General features: G+C 46.5%; 3 protein-coding genes across 3 annotated transcripts in view; all 3 read right to left on the bottom strand.

Annotated features, from left to right (window-relative positions):
- Positions 1 to 4,915, bottom strand: part of LOC128715836 (LIM/homeobox protein Lhx3) — a 42,777-nt gene extending 37,862 nt beyond the window's left edge. Inside the window, exon 1 of the mRNA XM_053810753.1 lies at positions 4,495 to 4,915. Coding sequence (XP_053666728.1) covers positions 4,495 to 4,915 — 421 coding nt within the window. The remainder of the gene's footprint in view (positions 1 to 4,494) is intronic.
- Positions 4,916 to 11,236: 6,321 nt separating this feature from the next.
- Positions 11,237 to 12,981, bottom strand: LOC128711285 (3,4-dihydroxyphenylacetaldehyde synthase-like). The gene is made up of 3 exons (XM_053806152.1): positions 12,893 to 12,981; positions 12,568 to 12,802; positions 11,237 to 12,502 (listed from the first exon to the last, which is right to left on the bottom strand). The coding sequence occupies exons 1-3, from the start codon at positions 12,979 to 12,981 to the stop codon at positions 11,237 to 11,239; spliced, it is 1,590 nt and encodes a 529-aa protein (XP_053662127.1).
- A 4,917-nt stretch (positions 12,982 to 17,898) lies between these two features.
- Positions 17,899 to 22,290, bottom strand: LOC128715739 (aromatic-L-amino-acid decarboxylase-like). The gene is made up of 5 exons (XM_053810650.1): positions 22,267 to 22,290; positions 21,883 to 21,968; positions 19,174 to 19,408; positions 18,850 to 19,099; positions 17,899 to 18,770 (listed from the first exon to the last, which is right to left on the bottom strand). Exons 1-5 carry the CDS (start codon positions 22,288 to 22,290, stop codon positions 17,899 to 17,901), a joined length of 1,467 nt encoding a protein of 488 aa, XP_053666625.1.
- Between the last annotated feature and the right edge of the window lie 1,957 nt (positions 22,291 to 24,247).

Here is a 24,247-nt window from a genome sequence, read left to right as displayed (position 1 = left end):
GTTATCGGAGCAAAAGTTTTTTGTTTGTTTTGAGCCGTAGGATTTAGCGTCTACGGTGTAGACGACGTTTCGATTGCGAATCGACGCGAGTTTTGTGGGCTATGGGCAAACACCGAGTTTAGCCCTGCTGCTCGTACTCGACCACTGATAAGACGGACGAGGGGATTAGTTCGTTAAAAGCTGACACACGAAACTGCAGTTTTTGGTTAGATTAAGCGACGCAAAATCGTTTAAATATTGTCTGCTCAGCAGCACACAAAAATTGTAAGACATTGGAAAAAGCAGGAAAAAACTGATCTTCCGATATTGGTCCAGAATTAAACACTTGGATGGATGGCCATTTGATTGATTAAGAAACACGAAACTAAATTGTTATCGCACTGTGGAAGCATTGGCACGGAAATTGAATTTCACTTTTCATCAGCCAGCACATCTTGGCCGTTCAATCAAACGATTCATTTAACAAAACTGTCAATCGAACGGCACTATCTCAAGCCGATTGCCATTGAGGGGTAAATAGAATAAAACCTACCGTAAACTGATAACAGCGCTCAAGTGAACAATTGGGCAATAAATCAGTAAAAAGCATAATTAATAACTTTCATCTGATATCGCCCCATGACGTCTCAATCAATCTGGCTGCCGATATGGGTATTGCCCACTTACTGATTAGGTGGCTTCTGATCGACCTAATTCTGGCCATCACGGAACAATACTGGTGGGGCGCTGTGAAACGCCACGGTCCCAAACAGTCTACGCTTGTCGGAAAACCTGGATGGCAAACTATTTTCTATGAATTCGATTAGCGTGCGATGATTGTAGAGCAAACATGCCCATGACAATTGTGACAAATCATTCATCCGTGATGGGATGGGGGGGGGGTATGCTACATCCAATTTGTCGCCCATACTAAGTGCACTCTCCGGATCGGGCACATTTCACCAAATTATCGAGATTAAACAGCACACACTGCAGGGCTTTAAAACGCATCGGTTTAGAATGGCCCCAGAATGATACCGACCGAGGAGGAGGACACCCGCAATCATTGAGTGTCCATTTCATTATGATCAAATTGAATATTTCACCAAACAAACTGTACCACGGTGATGGTACACACCGTGGCAGGGTCGGTATGGGTTGGGGAGGGATAGTTTGGAACATCCATCAAATTGATTGCTCGACGATCTATGCTGCCACCGAAAGGTATGTGGACGTTAGTGTGGAGAGCGTTTGGAGATCAATCTAGACAACGGTTTGCTTGTCAAGTGTGCCAGGGCGCCACGAGCCACCAGGACCGATTTTAAGGGGGGGGGTGGGGAGTGCTACAAATCAAGACAAATTGCTGTGACAGCGCTGTTGCTTATCGGAGGCATCCATTGTGGCATTCTAATTCTCGGCAGGTGTATTGCCTCACAGATAGCATCTCGGTAGCAGGATCCGTGTGCCGCCGGTTTTTTTCGTGCGGACGGTTCCGGGACATCAATTAGCGCTGGTAGATCCCATCCATCATGCGGCTGGCATGTTATCTGATAGACGCCATACAAACAAACAAGATGGCGCGGTAGACCATGTTCTAAGAAGTTGAACATTGTAATATCGACATCAAACTAAGGTGGCTAGATTATATCAGATCAAACACACTCGGAAACAGGTACGCGCCGGTCGACTGTCGCCGGTGAATTGGTTACTGGCAGTGTGATGCAACGGAGCAACGCACACGGTTTTGGCAAACATTGCGTAAGAACGGTTGCCGAGCAGCTGTCTCATGGATGTCTAAGAAGCGCCAAACCCAAAACCATTAGCCTTTTAGATTTTTTGGTATAAAGCGAAGAACCAGTGCGATGGCTTCGAGCTACAACACTGTAGAATACTTCCGGAGATAAGGTGGCACTAGAATTTTGACGTTTGGTTTGAGATGTTTTTAACTGACCTCCGCATCAAAACTGGCACGCGAGTAAGCGATAACCTTTTCCCCCACCCCGGGGGAAATGGAAGACTACTGGGCGAATAACATTTACTTTCGCTTTCCGAAAGCAGGACGCGTACATTAACTGAGGTTTAGTTGAAAAATGAACTGTATGACCTTCACTACCGAAATTCTCATCGTGACGCATGAGAATGTCATGCAGCTGCATGTCAATTTTTTTTCCAATTCTTCAACGTTCAAGATTGATCTGGTTTCGATGGTACTTACGCCGCTTGGTGAATATTTGTGCCCGCGTTTCTTTGCCGAAATGGTATGCGCTTGCGAATTTTGATTGGGCTAGGTTTTGCACAGTCAGTGTTGGCGATTATAGGACAAAAATAAATGCAACACAGGCGCTAAGCGTCCAGCATTATCGGTGCGAGCTTCAAACTGCAAGTGGCTAAATTTTGCTGAGTATGAATTATTATGTGGCGTGGTGTATTTTAGGACGCAAGCATCCTTAAAAAAACTGATATCACAGTTTTCATGGACATCGCAACTGAAGCACTGTTGATCTACACTTATCACGATACGATCAATGTTATGTCTTCGGTGGTGGTCTTTATCGTGCGATCTTCCTAAAACGTGAAAGAACGCACGTTTCTTTGAATCGCTGGCTGAGAGCATGTTAGTGATATCTGCTATCAGTTGTAATCGGACATGGTCTTCTCTGCGTGGTCTTCCACGCCGATAAAATCTGTATGAAACGGAAAGGATATCTTCGGTTGTTGAAAAAATGGTTCAATGGTCCTGACAGATTTACCTTCAGACTTCGCCATAGCTTGAGTCATTACACAGAACGAGTAGTTAAGTCAAACATTACAGACTGTAGCTATAGATCTCCCCATTTAATATCCACAATTTAACCGATATATACTAATTTAAGATAAGAATTCTAAACATGTTTAGAATTTCATATGGCAGTCCAGTTGGGATAAGAAATAAACGATGTGCAAGTTGACGGCCAGAATATATTTAGAATTTTCAGAGCATGCTACGCTATCGAATGTATAATTTCGGTAGTTATTGGTATAGGCAGCCGAGAGGGTACATGCGATCAGATAGCTACTAGCAACTTTGTCTGTTGTGAAGCAAACGAGTGTGATAACATAAATGACGGAGGAACGATACTTTTTACGTATCTTGCAACATGTGCTGTAGTGAAATATCTATTCCAAACGATCGGTACACCGGCCCCGATATGGTCGTTTAACTAAACGATGCGTACCAAACCATGTAGTAGCAGGTAGATAGGGATACACAACGGTCAAGCAGTGTTGTCCTGCGTACCGGAACTGCGAAACCAAGAACACCAAAACACGGCCAATGATCTGCGGGGAACCGCAAACAGCAAACGACCGTGTTACTACTGCTGCAAACAAACGCAACTACAAGTGTTCAAGGTTGGCTGGTACGGGGCGTACTTGAACCAGGCTGGAACCGACGGTTAAGAGAGACCAGCCGGATACTATTCTTTTGTTTGTACAGCTCTCGATACACCAAATCCACAGCCACGTTTGCGTACAGCGGCTCAAGTGGAAACCGGGTCGGGTAATCCGTGGACCCGTTCTGGTAAGGTTGGGGAACGAAAGATCGAGCGCATGTGCCGTCGGATTGCATTGCGCATTTCTTCGTTCTCTCGTTGCGCGACAATGTTCCACGGGCGCAAATGTTATCTAGTGTCAATAGACAAACACCTTGGAGTAGCGGCTGACGCTCATTGTTGGGTCGCGATTATCGGGTGGAGTTGGAAGATTTGGGCGATATTCGTGACGCGCGGTAGTTCCCCATTAAAAGGAAGGAAGGTCATACCGAAGTTCTGCGTATTATCGAGGTTATTGCATGAACAACTTTCAAGCTGCTTTTCATTAGCATTGGACTCTAATGGGTCAAACATCGCTGGTCAAAAGTAAAAAAATATGTCAAACGCACCACTTTCGATGGGTTACCGAGATACGAGCGTTCCGCCCATCAATGTCCCGAGTCGGCAATGCGACATAAAAAGACACTCGACAGCACACATGCCGATAGATCTGAGGATTGAAGTTTGGACAAGCAGAACTGTCTTGTATATGTCATCGGGAGCACCGATAGCGCGGATATCGCCGGCATCGCGATTGGTGGTTCGCGTATCTGTCCCGCACAGGCGATGACTAGCTGGAGATAATCGAGCATTTTTTTGGGGAAAAATGCGATTTCCTCTCCCCCCCACCCCACCCATCACCAACCAGAACTGGTGCGTTGCTCAATGTAGCGGGTATTTATGGGGCACTGAGGGGACGAACTAAACCAACCAAACCATATCTTTTTGGCCCTATCGTCCCTAACCACCATCATTGACACCCTTTCTGCTTCCCTTGAAGGTGCTTCGATTTGGTAAGCTTTGATTTGAGGATCCCAATGGTGGGTATTGATTTTTATGGCCCTGCTTAGTGTGAGGTGCTTATAAGGTGACCAGCCGGCCATAGCGCATCGGATTCCGTGTTGTTTATGACGGGCTATCGGGTGCCTGAGCCAGCTAAACTTACCTTCGAGAGCCTTGTTACGTGATATCAGCGCCAATAGCATTTCGGGATTTGGATGATGATCCGCAAGATCCCCGGACAGGCTGGCGCCGATGGTGGTACTTTGGCCACCGAGCACACTGTGCTGAAGCCCGGTAAGACTTCCGTTGAGACTACCGTGCCCGTTGCTACTGTTGCCGGTGGTGCTGTTGTGATGCAGCGCTCTGGATGATCCGCCCGCTGAAGAGCCTCCGTCTAGGGTGCTGATCATGCCGAGGCTTGTCTGTCCACCGGCCATCGATTGACTCAGTAACGATGAGTGTGTACCGATGGTCGATGAGGAATGTGCCAGTGGCAACATCATCGACGTGGGCAATGCCATCTGCGAGAGTGACATCGCATCGACACCGAGTGTCCCGCCGGCAGAGGACACGCACACGGACATTGGGGTGGATTTGTGCAACTTTCAATACGGATGTCACAACACACTAGCAAGCGAACGTTAACATAATACACCGTACACTCAGAAGTTAGATCACACTCAACACATTGGTTTAATTAGATTCACTAAACCGAGATACACAATAGTTGAGAATGTAAAACACAGCAATTAAAATGAACAATCTTAACTAACTATATTCTATGCACACGGGTAAAACTGTCTAAAACGATCGATCCTCACGAACAATATTCAAGCAGACCATCCGTACCGAGCCGCAAACCATCGGTGACTAGATTGCAATGGCAGAAGATTGCGTCGGTGTACATGGGGTTGCGTTGCAAAGTCGCTGCAATAGAAGTGTTGGAAAGCAACTTAAAATACACGCTCCGAAACGTCATCAACGGGGTTCTCCGCCCGTTACCGATAACGGCCATCGACGGGGCACATCGCGGTGGCACACAGGTGAAAGTAACACCCCGAAAAGCCCTGTTAAAAGTGCGTGAAGAAGTTTACGTGCGATGGACGCGAAGGGGTTTTTTTTTTATCACTGTCCACGAGTAGCGCAATGGGTTTGGCTGCTGCCCAACCAACTACCGAAAGCCCTCCGTGTCACACGCGCTGTAGAACCCGGGAACGCACTTGTAGAACGTACACTGTGTGGCCTTCCCCCCTTTCCGTGAAACCGCACCAGACCAGAGACCAGACGACGCGACGTATAGCCGTCTGCGAAGAGTGCTACTGAACCGCCAAACAAGCAGCGACCACACTGTTCACTGAAGAAGCGCGTTGCTTATCATTTTAGAGACCTTCTTCCGTTCGTGCCCGCTCCTGACCTCTCCGTGGCTCGGAAGACGAACCCCCGCCGACGAGCTGATTGGAGCGATTTAGAAGTGCCCCCGTAGTTCTAATTTGTGTATGTTGGGGTTTGGCTCTTTTTTTTGTTGCTTGCTGTACTTTGGCTCCAACAGTCACCGTGTGTGCTATCTCAGCAGGCTACCGTTTGGCGGAACGTCCACTGTTGGGTGGTGGTTGAATCTAATCGCGGTGGAGGACACACGCTGTCATTACGGGCGCTACTGCTTTACGGGCTCTGGCACACTGAAGGAGGTCTGTACTAATTATGCGTTAAATAGTGGTTCCATGTAGCGATAGTTACCGCGAAAGATACCTCGTTTGTATGCACCTTGTCTTGGCCTGCTGTGAGTAGTACATTCTAATGAATGTTCTTTTGTTTTTTCGCTTCCAAGACAAGTTCCAACGCAATGTTCGACGAGCTCATCCGAGAGATACTCATTATCCCTTGTACCGACCTTCCAAATGGGGTAAAGCCTAGCCTAAACGGTTTCCTTTGCGATGCGATGCAATTAGTATGCAAATTCTAACACTTCATTTACGTACTTAGTACAAGAGCACTTTCACCGACCACAAAATGCAAATGGCCAGCGATAAAGCCACGTTTAACACGTTCCATTTTGCTCACGGCAAATCCTCCCGACCATCCCGTGGTGTCGCGGGTATCGTTTCCTAAACCACAACAACAAAACGCTGAAACACAAAACGGCGGAAAGCGAAAGCGCCCGGTCCTGGTCCCGGTTTTGGTAGACACCAGCGTAGTCCCCGTTCCGAACGCTAAACTCCGATTCCCGTCGGCATTCTTCGGGCCACGAAACGGTCCATAAAGGCAGGAAAAAGTTTATCAATTAAAAAACATTTTCATTACGCGGGTTCTCGCTGTGGACCTTGTGTTGGGGGGGGGGTGAGGGATGGGGGTGGGAAAAGCGCTTTTAATTGGCAAACAGAACCGGAAAGTGTGCGCGCGCGTCCGCTCGTGGAATGAATGTGAACGTTCTTTCTTGGGAGATTCGATTCGTGTGCTTACAGCACCTCGTCCACAACGCGTACTGCACACGGACGTACCCAAAACGCGTCCGGGACGGGAAAAAAACCTAACCTCACAAACACCGCACGGACGATACGCGAGCTGGCTCGTGGCCCGGTTTTGCTAATTCTGCGCCCCGGTCCAGCGGAAGACGAACAATGTCTCCGAACATTAGCGGGCAGTCATTTTGTGTGCGCGTCACGTCTTTTGCCGTGCGAAGGTTTTACCCTTACTTTTCGCCGACGGACGGGTTTGTCGAATTTCCACGGCTGCGCATTTCGGGACAGGAGTCGCAACGTTTTTTTTTTTTTTTTGGAGGGTTTCCCAGTGTTTCCCTTTTTCCGCTTTTCCAGTGTCGTTGTTTGGGTTTTCCGTCTTGGCCGTTGTGCGGTGGTGTGGCCCGTTATCAGTGCACGCTGCCATCGTTTCAGTGCTTTTCTGTCCTTGTCCATTTTGTGCTGGAAGGGATTCGGTGAAAAAGATTTCCTCCCCCCCCACTTTTTTGCCATTTTCCTACCTACTTGTGGTTGTAGTGGTGTTTATAGCCCGCTCACCCATACTGCTGCACTCGATACAAAAGCTCCACCCCCCGTTGCCATGGGCGATATACTAACACCACTGTCACTGCTGTGTGCCGAGGACATCCGCACCAACACACAGGAAAACGGACCTATCTGTTCGTTATCTGGCTGGCGTCCTCTGTGGGTTGTACGCGCGAGGCCAAACGGTGGGATGGATGGTGAGTGGCGGAACAACTCCGTGCGCCATTTCCCTCGTCAGCCAGAAGAACGGAAGATGCGCTGTGACTGTGTGAGCGGGTATGCTAATGTGTGGATGCTTTTCCACACGTTACGCATGAGCCTTCGTCTGTGTCGCATGCTGTTGGGGATGTTGAAAGTGTCGCTGATAATACGGAAGCATCCATTATCCTTTCACCATATCCGGGCGCAAGGCGGATTGGTATCCTTTTCCCCACCCAGCGAACGTAGGACGTGAGCGACGCGTTCCGTTTCATCTGATCGTTAGAGGACTCGGACAGTGGCGTTTGAATTTGGCCTGCTCGGAATGGAATTTCGGGATGCATCGCCCAAAATCTATCAGCGGAACGGCGATTCGGCGGTGGTGGAATGTTTGATACGCGATGGTGCGTTCCGGTGGAAATGATAAATTTAGACAGGCCCGGGTCAGGCACGGCACGGCATGGCGTTGAAACGCATTATCACACCGACACGCGGTCCAGCTGAAGGATGCTGATTGATAATCAGACGCCATCATTAGGAGCTGTGCGTGCGGTATCCTTTTTGGTAGTTCGGCTGCATCGAACCGAGCTTTCGACGTTTCCATTAGCAACCAATCATTTCATTTTGCAGGCGCGCCACTGTGGATATGGATACAGTATCAGCAAATGTCAATTCGTTTTCAAGAATGGAATATTTAGTTTATTGGGACACAATTCGAATGGGGTGGGTGGGGAATTAGACTGGGACAGGCTATTAGTAGTCCTTTTTAATACTAGAGCAAGGGGAAAACGGATGTTTAATTAAACGATTGGAGAAATTTTTTTTCGCTTATGTTAAAAAAATTGAACGAAGTTTATGTTTGTTAAATTCAGGGAATTCGTACAAATGTGATATTAAAAAAGAAGACTCTAGTGTATCTGGAAATTAAAAGCTATTTAATTTTCCGGATTCTGGAATTCCTGTTGATAATTTCTCAGAATTTATTTGGACACTGATCAAGTTCAACTCTGGACGTTGGTATATCTCCTGGAGATGCCTTTATGTGATTGATGTAGACGTACGGATTTCATTGCTAATTTCCAACTATAATTTGGTATAAAAGCGAAAATTATGACCTCTTGTAATGTGATATCCAATTCTAAATTTTCGAAACTCGAACTTCGAAAGGCCCATAAAGTTATTATTACAAAGCTTTATATTTGATCGACAAAACACTGTAAATTGTACTACAATATCTGTATCGACAACTCAATTCTCAAGGTTACTTTTAACTAATTCACAAAAGTAAAATCAATAAGACTGAAGTCAATCACTACTGGTTTTGGTAGTAAAAATCCCAAATAAATTAATGAATTAGTTAACTGATATATGATCGAATAAGGTATAAAGCGATGGAACTTCATTGATATAAGTATTCACTAACCAAAATAAACAAGGTCCTACTGATTCAAATATCTTCAAATTATCATTGCATCTCTGGCTGTTCGTTTTTATTGGTAAAGCTTTATTCGTCAAAGAAATTAGTACAAGTTTCAACGACTGGACTATACTTACCTTTAATCCTAATAAAAGTTACATTTACAACGACTCCTAATAATATATTGCTCTTATTGTAAACCAAAGTTACCATGCAAACTTGGAAGTTGGAATAATTTATCTACATTAAAGATGCAAGCACCACTTTAAGCGTTCACGAAGGTTTTTGTCGTAAAAGCAAACCCTAGCCCCATTGCTAAACACTTCTCGTACGTCAATCTGAATTAAAGAATTCCATTTATCCGGGGTTACGCCGGGAGCGTGTACTAAGAGTGGGGTTTATTTTTTTTCACCATAAAATAAGAAAGGACACACACAGCGTTAGTTTTCCCTTTTTTGCTGTACAACCGAAGCTAAAAAAGCGTGTACAGAGAGGTTGGGACGATATCAGGCCACGCTGTGGGACATGGAAGGAGCAGGTTATCCCTGCACGGCATTAACTATTTGCACAGGAAATGGAACCATGTTGACATTTTATGTGAACTAAGGAGCATAAAGGGTGGGTGGAGGGAAAGGAAACATTCACCATCTTTTCCTTCTTGTTTGGCCCTCTTGTTATCCCCCCATCCCCACTGGCACTGGTCGCGGGGTTTTGTCAATCGTCATGGCGACTGTGGTGGTTGGAGCGGTTGCCGAGCCCTGGAGCGTGTACAGAGCTAGGCAGAGAGTGGATAATGCTTACTGTTTGCGCACACGTTTCACGTTTTATGAAAAAGTTCACCTTCGTAAACTTTGGCCGATTGGCGGGTGACTTTTAAAAGCGTAGAGTGGGAAATTCTCAATCATTTTTACTTCGAACCCGAGTGGGGCTTTCCACCGAATAGGGGAGAAAAAAACAAAACCGAAGCGTAAAGCAAGCACATCCTACACACGCTTTGGGGGACAAAAAGTAAATGAAAGAACGCTCGTACACGATGTGCTTTTCGTTTCCTACATTCTATCATCCTTGGTAAGATTACTATTTGCACACGGGAAGTACACATAACTCATGTTGCCATTGGATGTCTTCAATCGAGAACAACAAGATCCCACCTTTCCCAGAACTCCGTTGCTCCGAGCCCCAAGGTTACTAAGGATTTTAGTTTACAGTTTAGAGCTTTTATCCCAGGCACACTCGGATCGAATTTACTGATTCCATTCACTTTGTCATGGAGCTCAGACCAGTGCCTCACTCGTACGCTTGCAACGCAACCAACGAAACCTTCATTTTTTAGAATGGAAAAAAATGGCCGCTTACGGCCACTTTCGAATCCCTGCGAGAATTATTGCCCCGCTTGAAGAACGGATGATAAATGCACGGGTGATTTGCAAGTTTTTCCTTTCTCAGTTTTTCCCGCCTGGCAAAGTTTGATTTTCCTTTCACGTTCACGTTGTCCGTACCGCACAACCGTCGGGGTAGAAGCTGAGGTGAAAACAAATGAGACACCATTTAGCCACCAATACCAACGGTGATCACTGTTCTGTTGTTTGCGGGGGAGGCTTAACTGCCCCCTTTCCACATCCGTCATAGCTTCGGCAAAGAAATGTGAAGGAAAGGACGAACAAATTATCCGCCAAGTCCGGATGAGGAGGATCAAACTTTTGCCTGGGACCGTGTTTCGGGCACGGTGGCATGGTTCTATTATTTATTATCCCACACTCGGTGGAGAGAAAGGAGGACCGGGGAAAACTCTCAAAGAAACGGCTTCTGCTTGACATTTTCTTTTGAAGGAAATTGTTTACTGTTGCGTTTGTTCCGTTGACAAACGGACACACGTTTTACCGAGCGCTCAGTTTAGCAACAGCTACTAGCAGAAGTCTTGTTTGCTCATTGCGACGAGCCAAACATGACCCATAAATAAACAAACATGAAACGGAAGGAGTTTTGGGGAGATTTACTAATGCGATGATAGTAGAAATGTGGGTCGCTTGCTCTAGAATAGTGTTGCTACTCGGGGTGAAAGTGTTGAAATCAACACTCGCTGATTTTTTTTCTTTTTAATGGCTATTTGCGCACGAAACAAGCTTTATTTATATTGCATGAAGACGCGAATGTTTCGGTGTGCTATCAAAAAACATTAAAAATGCAAATTCTGGTGCAAATTAATGACCGGAACTCTCAATGCCATGTTATCAGCTAAAGCGGAAGGAACTCTTAATACTACGGGTGAAGTAATAGAACGCGGCTTCTCATTGACCCTTTTCGGTGGAAATCATAATCCCAGTTAAACTCTCCGTGATCTTGCCAATCTCGGAACTCTTCTCGTACTGCTTCGGTTCCACCGGGGTCTGTTTGCTTTCCTGCCCTAGCCGCTCCTTTGCCAGCTGGTTACGGTTATGATCCACACCCAGCAGCAGATCGGCCTGCGTTCGCACCTCATCCCAAGCGTACTCGATGTCGTGCATCTGGGGGTCGATGCCGCAGATCATGAAGCGGATGATAAACTTCCCCTGGTACGTGGCCGGTATCATGAAGATTTTCTTGCGCTTGGTGATGTTGTCCAGCAGTTGCTTCGACTGTGCGTCGTCACCCTTCAGCCGGAAGCACACGAGCGCTAGCGTGGAGCAGACAACCTCGAACCGATCGTCCGTCCGTACGTACTGCTCGAACCGATTCGCAAGCCGGATGTGGAAGCGAATCAGATCCCGGATCTTCGCCGCACCCATCGTGCGCAGCGTGATCCAAACCTTGAGCGAGCGGAATCGGCGACCGAGCTGAATCTGCCAGTGCCGATAGTCCGGTGCTTTGCTGTGTCCCTGAAACTGGTGCTGCAGGTAGATCCGATCGACGCTGAATGACTTCGTGACCGAGCCCGCGTCTTTGAACCACATCGCGCAACAGTCAAAGTTGACAAACATCCACTTGTGCAGGTTGAAGTTCAGCGAATCGGCCCGTTCGGCGCCCTGCATGATGTGCGTGTACTCGGGCAGACACAGGGCCGCACCGGCGTATGCCGCATCGATGTGCAGCCAGATGTTGTGCTCGTTGCAGTACGGACCGATTTCGGCCAGGTTATCGTAGGCGCAGGTTCCCGTGGTGCCGAGCGTAGCGACGCAAACCACCGGAAACAGACCACTGGCAACGTCTTCCTCCACCGCTTGGATGAAGGTAGATCCGCGCAGGATGCCGGTCTCGTCGGCTGGCAGCAAGCGCATCCTGATCGCACCTAGAATGCCCGCCTTCTCAACCGCACTGTTGCTCTGATCGCTCGTGTACGCAACCAAACGGCCACGGATTTCCGTCTCCGTCAGGTCCGGGTGCTGTACGCGCAGACGACGGACGGCCTGTTCGCGACCAGCCAACACCGCTACGAGTATGGATTCACTGGCCGAACCTTGGATGATGCCGCCACCGTTGCCTTCGTCACAGTTCAGGAAGGATTTGGGAAGATTTAACAGCTGCCCCAACCAGTTCATCATGATCACCTCCAGCTCGGTGCAGACGGGACTGCAGATCTGTGGAAAGCCGTCCGATTGCCGGTTATTGGATGACGGAGAACGCGAGTCACTGGCCAACTTACCCAACTGAATCCCACAACACCCAGTCCCGCCGCTAGTGTTTCGCCCACGATCGACGAGTAGGAGGTTTGGGAGGGATAGAACGCATGGAAGTGAGGCGACTGCCAGTGGGTTAGTCCCGGTAGAATGCACCGTTTGAAGTCTTCCATGATGGTTTTCCAATCTTCGGGCTCATTCTGCAACTCCCCCGGCAGCATATCGTGCAGATAGCCCGGTTCCACCGATGGCAATACATCCCTGTTGATTCAAAATGCGCACATCATTAACTTGAGCTCAGGATCACTACGGTCACATTCATGCCGAGCAAAACAATCCTCAAACACGCACCTATCCCGGATGTTCTCCAGATAGTCCGCGACGAAATCGATCGCAGCTCGTCCGAACTCGCGAAACTCATTAATGTCCATATTTGCCATGCTGTTTCGAGGTGGTTCACGCTTGAATTCTCACTACTTCGGAATCCACTTTACACTTGCACTTGCTGAAGATCAATAGTTTACACATGAAGGCACACCGCGAACCGTTTAGACACGCTTTAGCATCACAAGAACTTCCTCCAGATTGCACTTTTATCCCGATCGGTTGACGGCTTCGTTGCACTGCTCGTCGTCTGTTCGTCTGCACTGGATCGTACCTTACCGGAGACTGAGGATCTTCGGATACCGGCAAGGCTTATTTATGCTAAATCCCTCCCTTCGTAGCCACCTCGAATTGCTCCAAAACACACTTCCGCCCATCCCTCCCCTTCCCACCCAGGGTTCCCAGGGTTTACGCAGCGACACAGGGGGACACCAGAGGAGGAAGTGTTGTCCAACAATTTCCCCACTGTGTGCCGTTTTTGCAGCAGCGCAGCATCAGCAAACAACAATAATGATAACATCAACAACCCGCACTGCTACAGAGCTGCTGACTCAAGTGGTGGGACCGGACGGGACTCACGGGGACTGGGCTGTTCCCCCCCCCCCGGGGGTCGCTGGCGGAAGAAAGTTCACCCATGTCGCGACGGTCGTGCTTGCATTCTGAAGAGCATCCTCACTCAAGCACTGCCGGCTTGAGAGGATGGCGCCGAGTTGTTGTCTTTCCACCGTTTCCGCAGACGGGTTGACCGGTCATCTACCTGTCCGGAGATCGCGACATTGGTGGCATCGTTGGACGCGAGAGGGTTGGCATTGTTTTTCGACCGGTTATGAAATATGCGTGTTTTGGCGGGAAAGGGAAGCAATGGCAGCAAAAACCATCAACACTGCTCACATAAAATTCGGCGCTCATTAAAATGTTCCCGTTTCGCCGTACCGCACCGCACCGTGTCGAGTGGGTTTGGCGTTCGAGAATTGCCGGAAAACTTTCTACCCTCGTGGTGGTGTAAAAACGAGCCATTATTCGGGGAGGGCTTCGTATGCTAATTGATTGATCTCCATCAGCGTCACTATTAAACGGTTACAGGCACGGACACAGAAGCAGGCCACCGATGAGCGACGGTGAGGATGAGCCATACGCACAGTGGGATTTACGGGTGGTCAAAAATAATGCCACTGTCAAAGTTACGACTTCTTCGAGAATGATGCCGAGTTGGGAGAATATTTTTGGTGATAAATTTTCTGTCTTCGCTTAGAAAGAATTTAATTTTGGCTAAAGCATAGCTCAAAACTTGGACAACATATTACAAGCACCAAGAGGCAGTGTTATGAAGCTGACGCAATTGTTTAGATCTACAACTTACTGAGTTCTAGGAGCCTTCTAGGTTCTAGTCCAGCTGTCTATTGGCTTAATATCCGTTTATTCCAGGTGATACCTTCTTCTATGCACTCTAAAGTGAGACTTAATTACTGCCTTCGAGACTTTAAGTGCCTAAATATTGTTGTAATTGATACACTTTGATTATTTCATCCAGTGATGGTTTCCACAAGTAGTTATTACACTTTTGTTCTTTGACTATTCAAATACGACTGTTCCCCCTTTATTTTGCCACTCATTGGCATGAAAACAACAACATGACAGCTGCATGCGTTGCTCGGTTTCCCATGCTCGAATGTTCTGCTTACGCGACTCATGTCTGTGCAATGTACTCGGCATGGTGCGGCTAGAATGTCATGCCATTTTCTATGGTCTGCAAGCATTTGACCTACCTCAGCTTATGCTTATCTTGGCGTTGTGAGATTTGGCTCGGAGAAATAGGGTTATGTTTGCCTTCTGTTTTCTTTTATTTCCCGTTGTCATTTGAAATGGATTTGGAAGCTGTTTTTGATCTTGTATTCTTTCCAATTTAGTGTTGTCTGTTAGTTGTTTTGTCTACGAAACTGATTGTAACTTAAACCTAACTTCGTTAAGTTACGATCGTGCTCGATTTATTGCTTATTGTTACTAAGCTCATTCGTTAATTCTTCACTGAATTTTACGATAAATACAGTCCCATTGCTTCATTTGTCCATCCAAGCACCCATAGTGGATGCTGCCGGTGTGGAAAATAAAAAAGGAAACCAAAATTCGTCCCCCCCTCCACTCCTAGTCGCCCGTGCAGGAGTCGCACGATCGCACCGAACGCGCCGTCTTTAACGTCCCGGACAGGGCAGCAATTATCTCACGAAGCGGCTGCCGAAAATGTCTGCCGCAAATAAAATCGAAAGCCGTCCCAAACTTCCAGCGGGATTTGAAGAGGCTCGGCTGTTGTTCGAGTAGCGGTAAGTGTAAGTGGTCAACGAAACAAACAAAAAAAACCCAAACACAAAATGCACACACAAAAACGTGCTGCGTCATGTGTCGTTGCGTTTGCCTGATTGGTCGTACTGTATGGGTTTGAAGGTGCCAACGGGCGCCCAATTCTTGAATGGGCTTCGTCTTTGAGATAATCTTGCAACACCTCAGCTGGTGAGGTTAATTTGAAGTGCTGAACCACACTCGGGGGTTTCTTTTCTCCAGCTTTTTGTTTTCTTTTTTTCACCCACACATTCGGGTCATCGAGCTGGGTTGGACAAGCTTTTTTTTCGCGCTCCAACATATATTTCATGCCCTGCCTTATCTAACCAGGCGGAATTTCCACCTGATTTGAATCGAACCGATACTGCTGCCGGGGACTGCTACCGTTGACCGGAAATGATTTAATCAGCGCGATCATATTCATGATGCAATCTGGGACGGGAATTGTATCATATTCTACCAAACACAGCTGACCGCGAATGTTTTTGTCTTTTGTGGGGTTGGTTTTGGGGTCGAGTGTAAAACAAAAAAGCCAAACCGGTAACTGTAAATTAAGTGGACCGAGGTTTCTTTCTTTTCGGTGGGGACATTTCGCGGCTAAGGGACCCACCCAGAGGGAATGTTTTTGTTTTTACGAAACGTTGTGTTGTTATGTTACGGAGGAAGAGATAAAAATATGCATATTAAATTACATGTGTAATGTATTTACTACCTTCAAGCAATAAGCAAATACCGTAACGAAGGCTTAATGAATTTTAAGAAGAAATTGTGTTGTACGTGTAGCTAAAACTTTAAAAGACACATTACCAAAATGTTTCAATTTGCAACATTCGAGCGCAAAACGCACATCGGCACCGGGGCGAAAAAAGGGACTAAAACAAACAACAGAAATGCAATTAAACGGCAAATCGTTTGTCCATTTTTATTGCACGGTTTTTTTGAATTATTGACGTAAGGTCCAATTCGGAAAATGGGTTCCCGTTGTTGTTGTTTTGTGTGTGTGTGTGTGTGTTTGGTTTTCCTTTCCGAGTTTCGAGTGTGTTTCTTGTGGTTTTTGTAGAATGGTGGAAAGTCAAACACATTCACCCACTTCCGGGCGCGGCAAACCAATCGCTTCGGCAAGGGTATGGCCGGTGCCGAGGGGATAGGCAAAACTCCCGAAGGGATTTTTATTGCGAACCGGCAAGCTCGTTGATGTAATTGCATCGTGCATTCGGAATTGCATTCACCGTTCGCCCTGTGCCAAGCGCGCGAAACGTGAGCACGACAAAAAAATCAATCGATTTTTCTTGCGTTGATATCATGCTTAAGTGTGGCGATGGTTAATTTTTTGTTCCTTCTTTTCCATTTGCAATACGTTTCAGTTGTTTTCATTTAACAATGCATGATACGACGTAAACCAACCAAATAAACATTTGTGAAATGGTTATGCGAAGGGTCATACTACGTGCTTTACAAATATTTAATGTAAATTAAAGCCAATTAGTAAGCATTTAAGAAAGTAATAATGCTTTTTTGTGTGTGGGGTGTACCAATGCAGGAAAACTGATACGTTTTATTTGTCTATTTTTCTTACGAATCGGTAAATCAACTTGATAATTTCCCATTGATGACTCATGTTGCAATAAATTGAGTTTTGTTGAGTAAAAATGTTTTGACGTGGAGATAAAAATGTAAAATTTAGTATAAAATATCCTATTTCATGTAAATGGTCATTTTTTAAAAACATTCCACGCATCGTATATGCTCTTCTAAAGGACGTGTATTAGACGTTATTACGCTTTGCATACTTTCAGGCGTAAAGCTTGAATACAAAAGCTTTCCGTAAGCTCAGCTGCGCAACTTGTTATTCACCACCGATACCAATTCACCACAGCTGTCAAATTGTTTCCATACAAAAATAAACGCATTTCTTCCAACAGCGGGTGTGTGAAATTATCTTAAAATTTGCTTACAAATGGCTTATTTTGCATGTTTGCGTTAAAGTAGTTACCTTTTTATAGTAAATAATCGTTGAAAAGGCTGTAGTAATAACGAAATTAACAAATGGATGAAGTCGCATGCTTCAGAATTGTGTAGTTTTGTTTGGTGTTTAGGTTCCGGGTGTGTGATCAGTGCGTAAATAGTAAATGGATAAGTTTAAAGAAAAGTGTAGAAATAGTGCAAATGAAACGATGTAAGCCGATTTCATTGTGGTAAGTATAAATTATTGTGAATGTAAACAACAATTTGCTTTGCGGAATGGTATGCCTTAAACTTTATTATCTGCTCAACGGTTACAACAGTATAACATCGAACATCAATACGGTCGCACGATATTCATAAGCATAGAACATCACTAGCTTGTTCATTGTATCGTATTTATTGTTTTCGTTATCATTATTGCCTGGTATTTGAGTTTGATTGCCACGCGAATGAGTCCCGGGGTGGTCGTCGGACCACCAGCGCTTCCCGTACACCCTGGTCCCTGTAATACTTGTTGTACGGGATGTGTTTGTGTATGCTTTGTTCGTTTGATAAATAAATTAAACGTTCATATTAGGTAAAAACTTAACGAGGAAAGGAGGAAACGAGGGTTGCGATTCTTGCGTATGAGGATGAGGATAGGCGCGATCAGCTTCTAGCTCGCAGCGCTCTGTTTACTTCTTCTGCTCGGCCAGCAGCTCATCAGCGGCCGCCGACACCTCCTTCCACGAGTAGTCGATGTCGGACGTTTCGGTGAAGCGCGAACACACCGCCATACGCAGGAAGTACACATCGTTCACCTTGGACGGGACCAGATGAATGTTACCGCGACCGTTGATGCGCTTGAGCAGTGCCTCGTTCAGCTCGTTCGAGCCCTTCAGCTTGAAGCACACGAGACCCATCTGCACCTCGCCGAAAATCTCGAAACGTTCATCCGCACAGCACAGCGCTTCGAACTGTTTCGCGAACCCGCAGTGACGCCGGATGTGGGCCTGCAGATTTTCCACACCGTACAGCCGCAGCACGAACCACAGCTTGAGCGCACGGAAACGACGACCGAGCGGAATCTGCCAGTGGCGATAGTCCGGTGCAGAACCCTGCATGTCGTGTTTCAGGTAGAGCGGATCCACATTGAACGCGTTCACAATCCAGTACGGCTCCTTCAGCCACATGGCGCTGCAGTCAAAGTTCACCAGCATCCACTTGTGCGGGTTGAAGTTGAACGAATCGGCCGTCTCGATACCCTTCATCAGGTAGCGATACTCTGGACAGATGAAGGCCGATCCGGCATATGCTGCATCAACGTGCACCCAGACATTGTACCGATTGGCGACCGGGCCGATCTCATCGAGTCGATCGAATGCGCAGGTGTTGGTCGTGCCGAGCGTGGCTACCACGTAGAACGGAATCAGTCCCGCTTCGAGATCTTCCTTGATGGCTTTTTCGAGCGTTTCACCGCGAAGCTTTAGGTTTTCGTCCGCTTTCAGGCCACGCAGCTTCACGCCTCCGAGCAATCCGGCACGCTCCACCGAGGAGTGAGATTGATCTATGGAAAAGAAATATACGTTGGTATTGGACCACGAAAAATAGTACTCCCATAAGGCTTTTTGGGGAGTCATACTCACTGGATGTGTATCCAACCAGCTTTGACACGATGGTATGATCGTCCCAGTCGGGATGTTCCTCCTTGGCACGCTTCATTGCCTTCGCCTTAGCACCGAGCAGCGCAACAAGAGTGGCCTCACTGGCGGTGCCTTGGATAACTCCACCGCCCTGTCCACCGGAACACGCAAGGAACTCATTCGGAAGGTCCAACATCTTGCCCAGCCAATCCAGCATCACCACTTCAAGCTCAGTACAAGCGGGGCTAGCAATCTGAAACGAAGAAATTGAGACAGGAATTGTGTTAAAATCGTCGGCTCTTCGACATGCAAAATCCAAGTACTTACCCAAGTAAACCCAATACAAGCGATGGCACCGCTCAGCATATCAGCCACGATCGCCGGATAAGAGTTGGCCGTGGGGAAGTACGCGTGGAACTTCGGGCTGTGCCAGTGCGTAACGCCCGGCATAATAACCCGCTCAACGTCGGCCATCACTTCTTCCCACTTTTCCGGCTGCTGGGGTGCTTCATCGGGGATTAGCGGTCGCAGATAGCCCGGCTGAACGGTTGGTAGAACACGTCTGCAAAAACCAAAAGAACAGCAGTGTTATATGTGTGTTGCCCCGGTTAACCGGCATCGTCTAAGAACTGGCGTCTCAGGGTCACCGACATGCGGCTGGAAAATTGATTGGATGTATGCGTTTTATGTGCATCTAAAATCAGACAACGGTGTCCGATTCAGGTCATGTTCAAACAGGCATGCAACATGTTGGCATGTTGCAAAACCTCACACCTTCCGATCCACGACCGCCGGAGTGGAGTCGTTTGTGTGGAGGTGGTAGTGTAGGTGTACCGGCCATTACTCAAAAAACACTCTCCTTCCAATCGTCGTGGAATTAAATCTCACGAATGAAACACACTGATTGACGACGGTTGGCAATGGCACGGTTGGACGAGCCTCAAGCGAGGGGGACTAGAATCTCACCCGCCACATTGTGGGCTTTTGCGCAATTCTTGCTCGCGTGGTGTCAGACATTTTTATGTTACTGTGTTGGGTTTTTTTTCGCTATGCGTGTGCGCGCACCTGTATATTTTTTGCGCAGACCTTCATCTTGATTTTGAGCACGCCTTTCGGGGCCGGTTTTTTGGGGGAAGACTTTGTGCGGCGTATTTAGCCTAGCAGTAGCTACCGAAAGTGAGTGGATGTGTAGTTGAACTTGACTTGCTTGCGCTGGAGAGAAACTAGTTTGTGCTAACGTTTCGTGTCAGAGGTTAGTTACGAATTCCTATTGTTTTATGTCCGTACAACTCGTAGGCTGTCGCGTTTGCATTAATCATCATTCATTTGTACTTGTTGCACTCATTAGGTTTAGGCTGAGTTGGCTAGTTGGCTGACGGTTGCCATGGCGACTGTTCGTGCTCGTGAAGGTTGTTCGATCGATCGATGTCGCCCTTCCGTTGTATTTGGACCGAGTTTCGTGATCAATGTTGGCTGTTTCCGGTGCGAATGGACGGTACACATCCTTGATCTTCTCATGATCAAGTCATGTACGAAAAGGTACCGATCGCACGAGTGGATTACGACAGTTTAACATAAATTATTCGTGACATCATGGTCTAGCGGACTTTTTTTTATTCTATTTTCACAACTCCATGCTGACGTTTGAGTGATATGTTACATCATAACGTGCCAGAAGTGGAGATAAAAAAGGGCCCTGTTTGCTGCAACTCATGGCTCGTGTTCGGCGAACCATCCTCGCCACCGAGTCTGGAATTGGTATCTCAACAAATAATAGAACGTTCATAGATGTTCCCTGCTGAAAGTAGCCACCAGTACTCACAACGCCTGGGCATACAATTCGTGTTTCTCCTTCGCACGAATTGAAATCAAACCAGCTTTCAGCCATCGACAAACTGCTAACCCGGCAACAACTGCAAACCGATCCGAGGCGTCGTGCTTTTGGTTGTCCTTGAGAATATCCATCGTTAATCAATGTTATTACGCAAGCAAAGGGAATGCTAAGCTATGCCATCCGAGCCGGTTCTAGGCATTTATTTCACTAATCGCATAGAACAATCTTTGTGTTTGTGGTCGGCATTCTTATTTGCTATTTGTCGTTAGCAAAAGTCAACAAACCCCCACGACTTGAAGGTAATAGACCAAATGTATCTCCAAAGTTTCGTTCGGTGGTATTATCCGTTAGACCGTAACCTTGGTGTAGTGATCGCAGGTGTCACCGGCACAACGATGGGCAACGCACGATGGAAAGCAAATCCATGACCGTGAGTGTTTCACTAATCTGACAGTGAGCAGCGGATGTGAGGACGTTGGCCGATCGTACCTCGTACACAGGGCAATTAGTACAGCCTTCTTTATTGCACGGTATAGCTACTAGCGTTCGTTTCTAACCAAGCGATATTCTAAGAGGCCATCAAACGGAACCGTTCATTTCCAACCGTCGAATAAGAAATGACACAACATCAGCGCTATGGACGAGGTTGGCGATTTCTTCCACACCAAACCCACGAGTTGAAGAAACCACAACAGCCTAACCTTGATCGGTGATTGTTAACAATTTACCGCGTCTCGCCACACTCGATTGACGATCGCGCGAATTGTTTTGTGAGCGACTGACACTGCAACGTGCCTGCTTGAACAATGATGTTTAAAAACAAACCACCAACAGAACGATCGCCTTTTGTCCGATATAAATTTGGTTGGAAAGTATTTCGAATGCACGTGTCGTATCGTTTGCAGTAAAATGTACGATAGGTCAGGAATACTAGTTTCCATGAGTGAATCTAACCGGTTTCGGTGTTTCTCCGGGCGCTTCCAGCTGCGGTATTTCCCCGAGCCGGTACTGGGCGTCGGTGGATTTTCTAACCATTAATACGCGGGAATTCACACCGGCGGCATTCGTGCGGCAGATCGCCCACATTACGAGTAGTGTACGATCGCAAGAGGTGATAATTTCTTCTCACCACACGCACACCCATCCATCCACTGCTCGAAACGAATGAGAAATGATACAATAGCTGCTGAAGCTACACTCACCTGTCGCGGATGTTCTCGAGATAGTTGGAGATGTAATCGACCATCTCCTTCGCAAAGTCCTTGAACTCTGGCGCCTGCATTTCGGTCTGTGTAAATGCGCGAAGAAGAAGTATATTAGTAACGGAAGGCGGGATAAATCAATAATTAGCTAGAAAATGGCATTCGGTATGGTTAGAGAAGTTTGTTAGTGCATCGTTTTACTTACAACGGTTGGAATGTTGTGTGGGTTAGTATCCATTCTATTGTCTGTTAGTAGGAAACGGAGCGAATCGAAGATTGTTAGTGTGTAGTACAGCGAGCGTGCAATAGAAGAGAAAATAATACAGTTTACGGGTCGAAAACAACATGGTAGATTTATGTGCCAGAATGTTGCTTGATAGTTACTCGTTTTTCACACGGAACAGGCATCTTGACAATAACACAACAAACGCAATAACAGATAATTTAATATCAAAATGTATAAAAGTTAACAGAAACGATTTTCTTTGTTTTAGAACCACCAAGGTGACGCTTCGTTTTGCTGCAGAGAAACACCTAAACACCCAAAAAAACAGGCCCTTTCCGCAATACGACCGATGCGAGATGACCACCGACTGTGCGTGGCGTTCGGGATGCTGTTAATATACTGCACTTTGCGTGCGAGACACTGATGGTGAGCAGTATGGCACGAACACACGAATAAATCGACATTTCGGTTCTCGAAATAAGCAGGGTCGATAAAATGATGGCCCGAGTTCCCAGTTCCGCTCGGGGTTTAATTGAGTTTGCAGTTTTTGATATTTTATAGCAACCACGCTTTGCTTGCTGGAGTGTCACACTTCTACCGATGTGATAGCTGTTTGAACATAATTGAGTTATGAAACGATGACTTTTCTATCAGTGCCTATATAGCGTTCGTTCGTGCATCGTGAGATTGCTTTGATCGGGTGACTAAAGTGATTGTGCCTTACGTTCAACGCAGGTTAACAAAATTAACAATCAATCAGCAACAACCTGCTCCATTGATTTCTTATCAGCTTATGGAGAAGCACTTTTTTTTCTAATGGCATGAGTTTGCGAGAAGATTACATTCAAGACGCTATCATCAGCTGGAAAAGGAGTGTGTTTATTTGTGCGTGACAGATAATGCACAGTGTAATTGTTTCGATTTACGGCAAATTGTAGTGTGATAACGTTTTTGTAATGCATGAAGCAGTGGTTGTGCAAATATGTATTTCTTCACCTAACGATTTGGCGTAGGTAGTGTGCTTCACTCGAGAACCACACTGTCGGTCGTTTTCGATTCATTCGCTTCATTCTAGCGTCCCATTAAGCAATCTTTACGAGGGACCATATTAATAGCAAAGTCCTTGTTGGGACACCCCACAGTGGCTATGATTAGTTGCTTTTCGAATGTTCCATGCTTTCCTTTACTCCACAGAACGGAACGGAAACATTACATACTACTTGTGCAATAAACAAAACAAAAACACGCACACACACACGTCTCTAACTGTAGCACGGACGATGGAATGCAGCTGCAAACACTTTCAGTTCCGGTGAACCTTCGCAAAGTCCTCGGGATCTGCACACGTTGGAAACGATGGAGGGTAACCTTGATGCGCGTTGTACGATCACAAAAATTGAAATTGGCAAACTAAAAAAAAATTACCCCACAGAACTGGTGGAACTGGTCGTGACCAGAGAACGAGATCAAAATGAAAATCTGTCTCACTGCTTGCAGAAATCCTACCCAAAAAAAAAACTCCAGCTCCAGTCACTTTTTTTCCAGCGGTTGGCTTGCAAACGTTCTAAGGTCGCGATATTTGCTTCGTTGTGAAAGCGAACGTATTGCATTCGTGACCAATAACCAATGACCTCCACCGGAAGGCTTCTCCACTGACACACAGAATGAAACTACTGTATGGACGGGAACCAGTTTAGTGGAAAAGCAGGGCAGCATAAGAATTGTTTCTATATCCAGACACAGACCGGTTGACCTCGGGTTTGGGAATCGAATTCCGGCACACACTTGTTGATGCTAATCCACCACCACAAAATATTCAAAGTTCCACAAATCACCGTTGGTAGGATAAGCGAAGATACTTACTGCTATGCTATAACACTTGTGAGCACTAAGACGTAGTTAAAGCTACTCGGGAACTCGTCGTTCTGTACGTGACACTTTACTGGAAGAAAATGAACGAAGCGAACGATTTATTGGAGCGTGAAAAAGGAATCACTTTTCTGCTCGCAGACTGGGCCCGCGTTAATGGAAGGATAATGGAAGGAGGTGATATTTTTCCGTTTTACTTCAGAACCTTTGAACAATCACAGCCGCACAAAGCACACTCACTAAACGTACCGGAACCGGATAGGTATGGTT

This window comes from Anopheles marshallii, chromosome 3, assembly GCF_943734725.1.
Source record: "Anopheles marshallii chromosome 3, idAnoMarsDA_429_01, whole genome shotgun sequence".
Classification (NCBI taxonomy): domain Eukaryota; kingdom Metazoa; phylum Arthropoda; class Insecta; order Diptera; family Culicidae; genus Anopheles; species Anopheles marshallii.
Note: the sequence above shows the minus strand (reverse complement) of the source record. Positions and strands in the feature narration are given on the sequence as shown.

Coding starts and splice junctions, on each gene's coding strand:
- LOC128715739 (XM_053810650.1), bottom strand. CDS start 22,290: ATGCCTGTTCCGTGTGAAAAACGA. Junction 21,969..22,266: donor CTGTTCCGTGTGAAAAACGA/GTAACTATCAAG, acceptor GCATTTACACAG/ACCGAAATGCAGGCGCCAGA. Junction 19,409..21,882: donor CTCGAGAACATCCGCGACAG/GTGAGTGTAGCT, acceptor TGGTTTTTGCAG/ACGTGTTCTACCAACCGTTC.
- LOC128711285 (XM_053806152.1), bottom strand. CDS start 12,981: ATGGCAAATATGGACATTAATGAGTTTCGCGAGTTCGGACGAGCTGCG. Junction 12,803..12,892: donor CTGGAGAACATCCGGGATAG/GTGCGTGTTTGA, acceptor TTGAATCAACAG/GGATGTATTGCCATCGGTGG. Junction 12,503..12,567: donor GTGTTGTGGGATTCAGTTGG/GTAAGTTGGCCA, acceptor GGCTTTCCACAG/ATCTGCAGTCCCGTCTGCAC.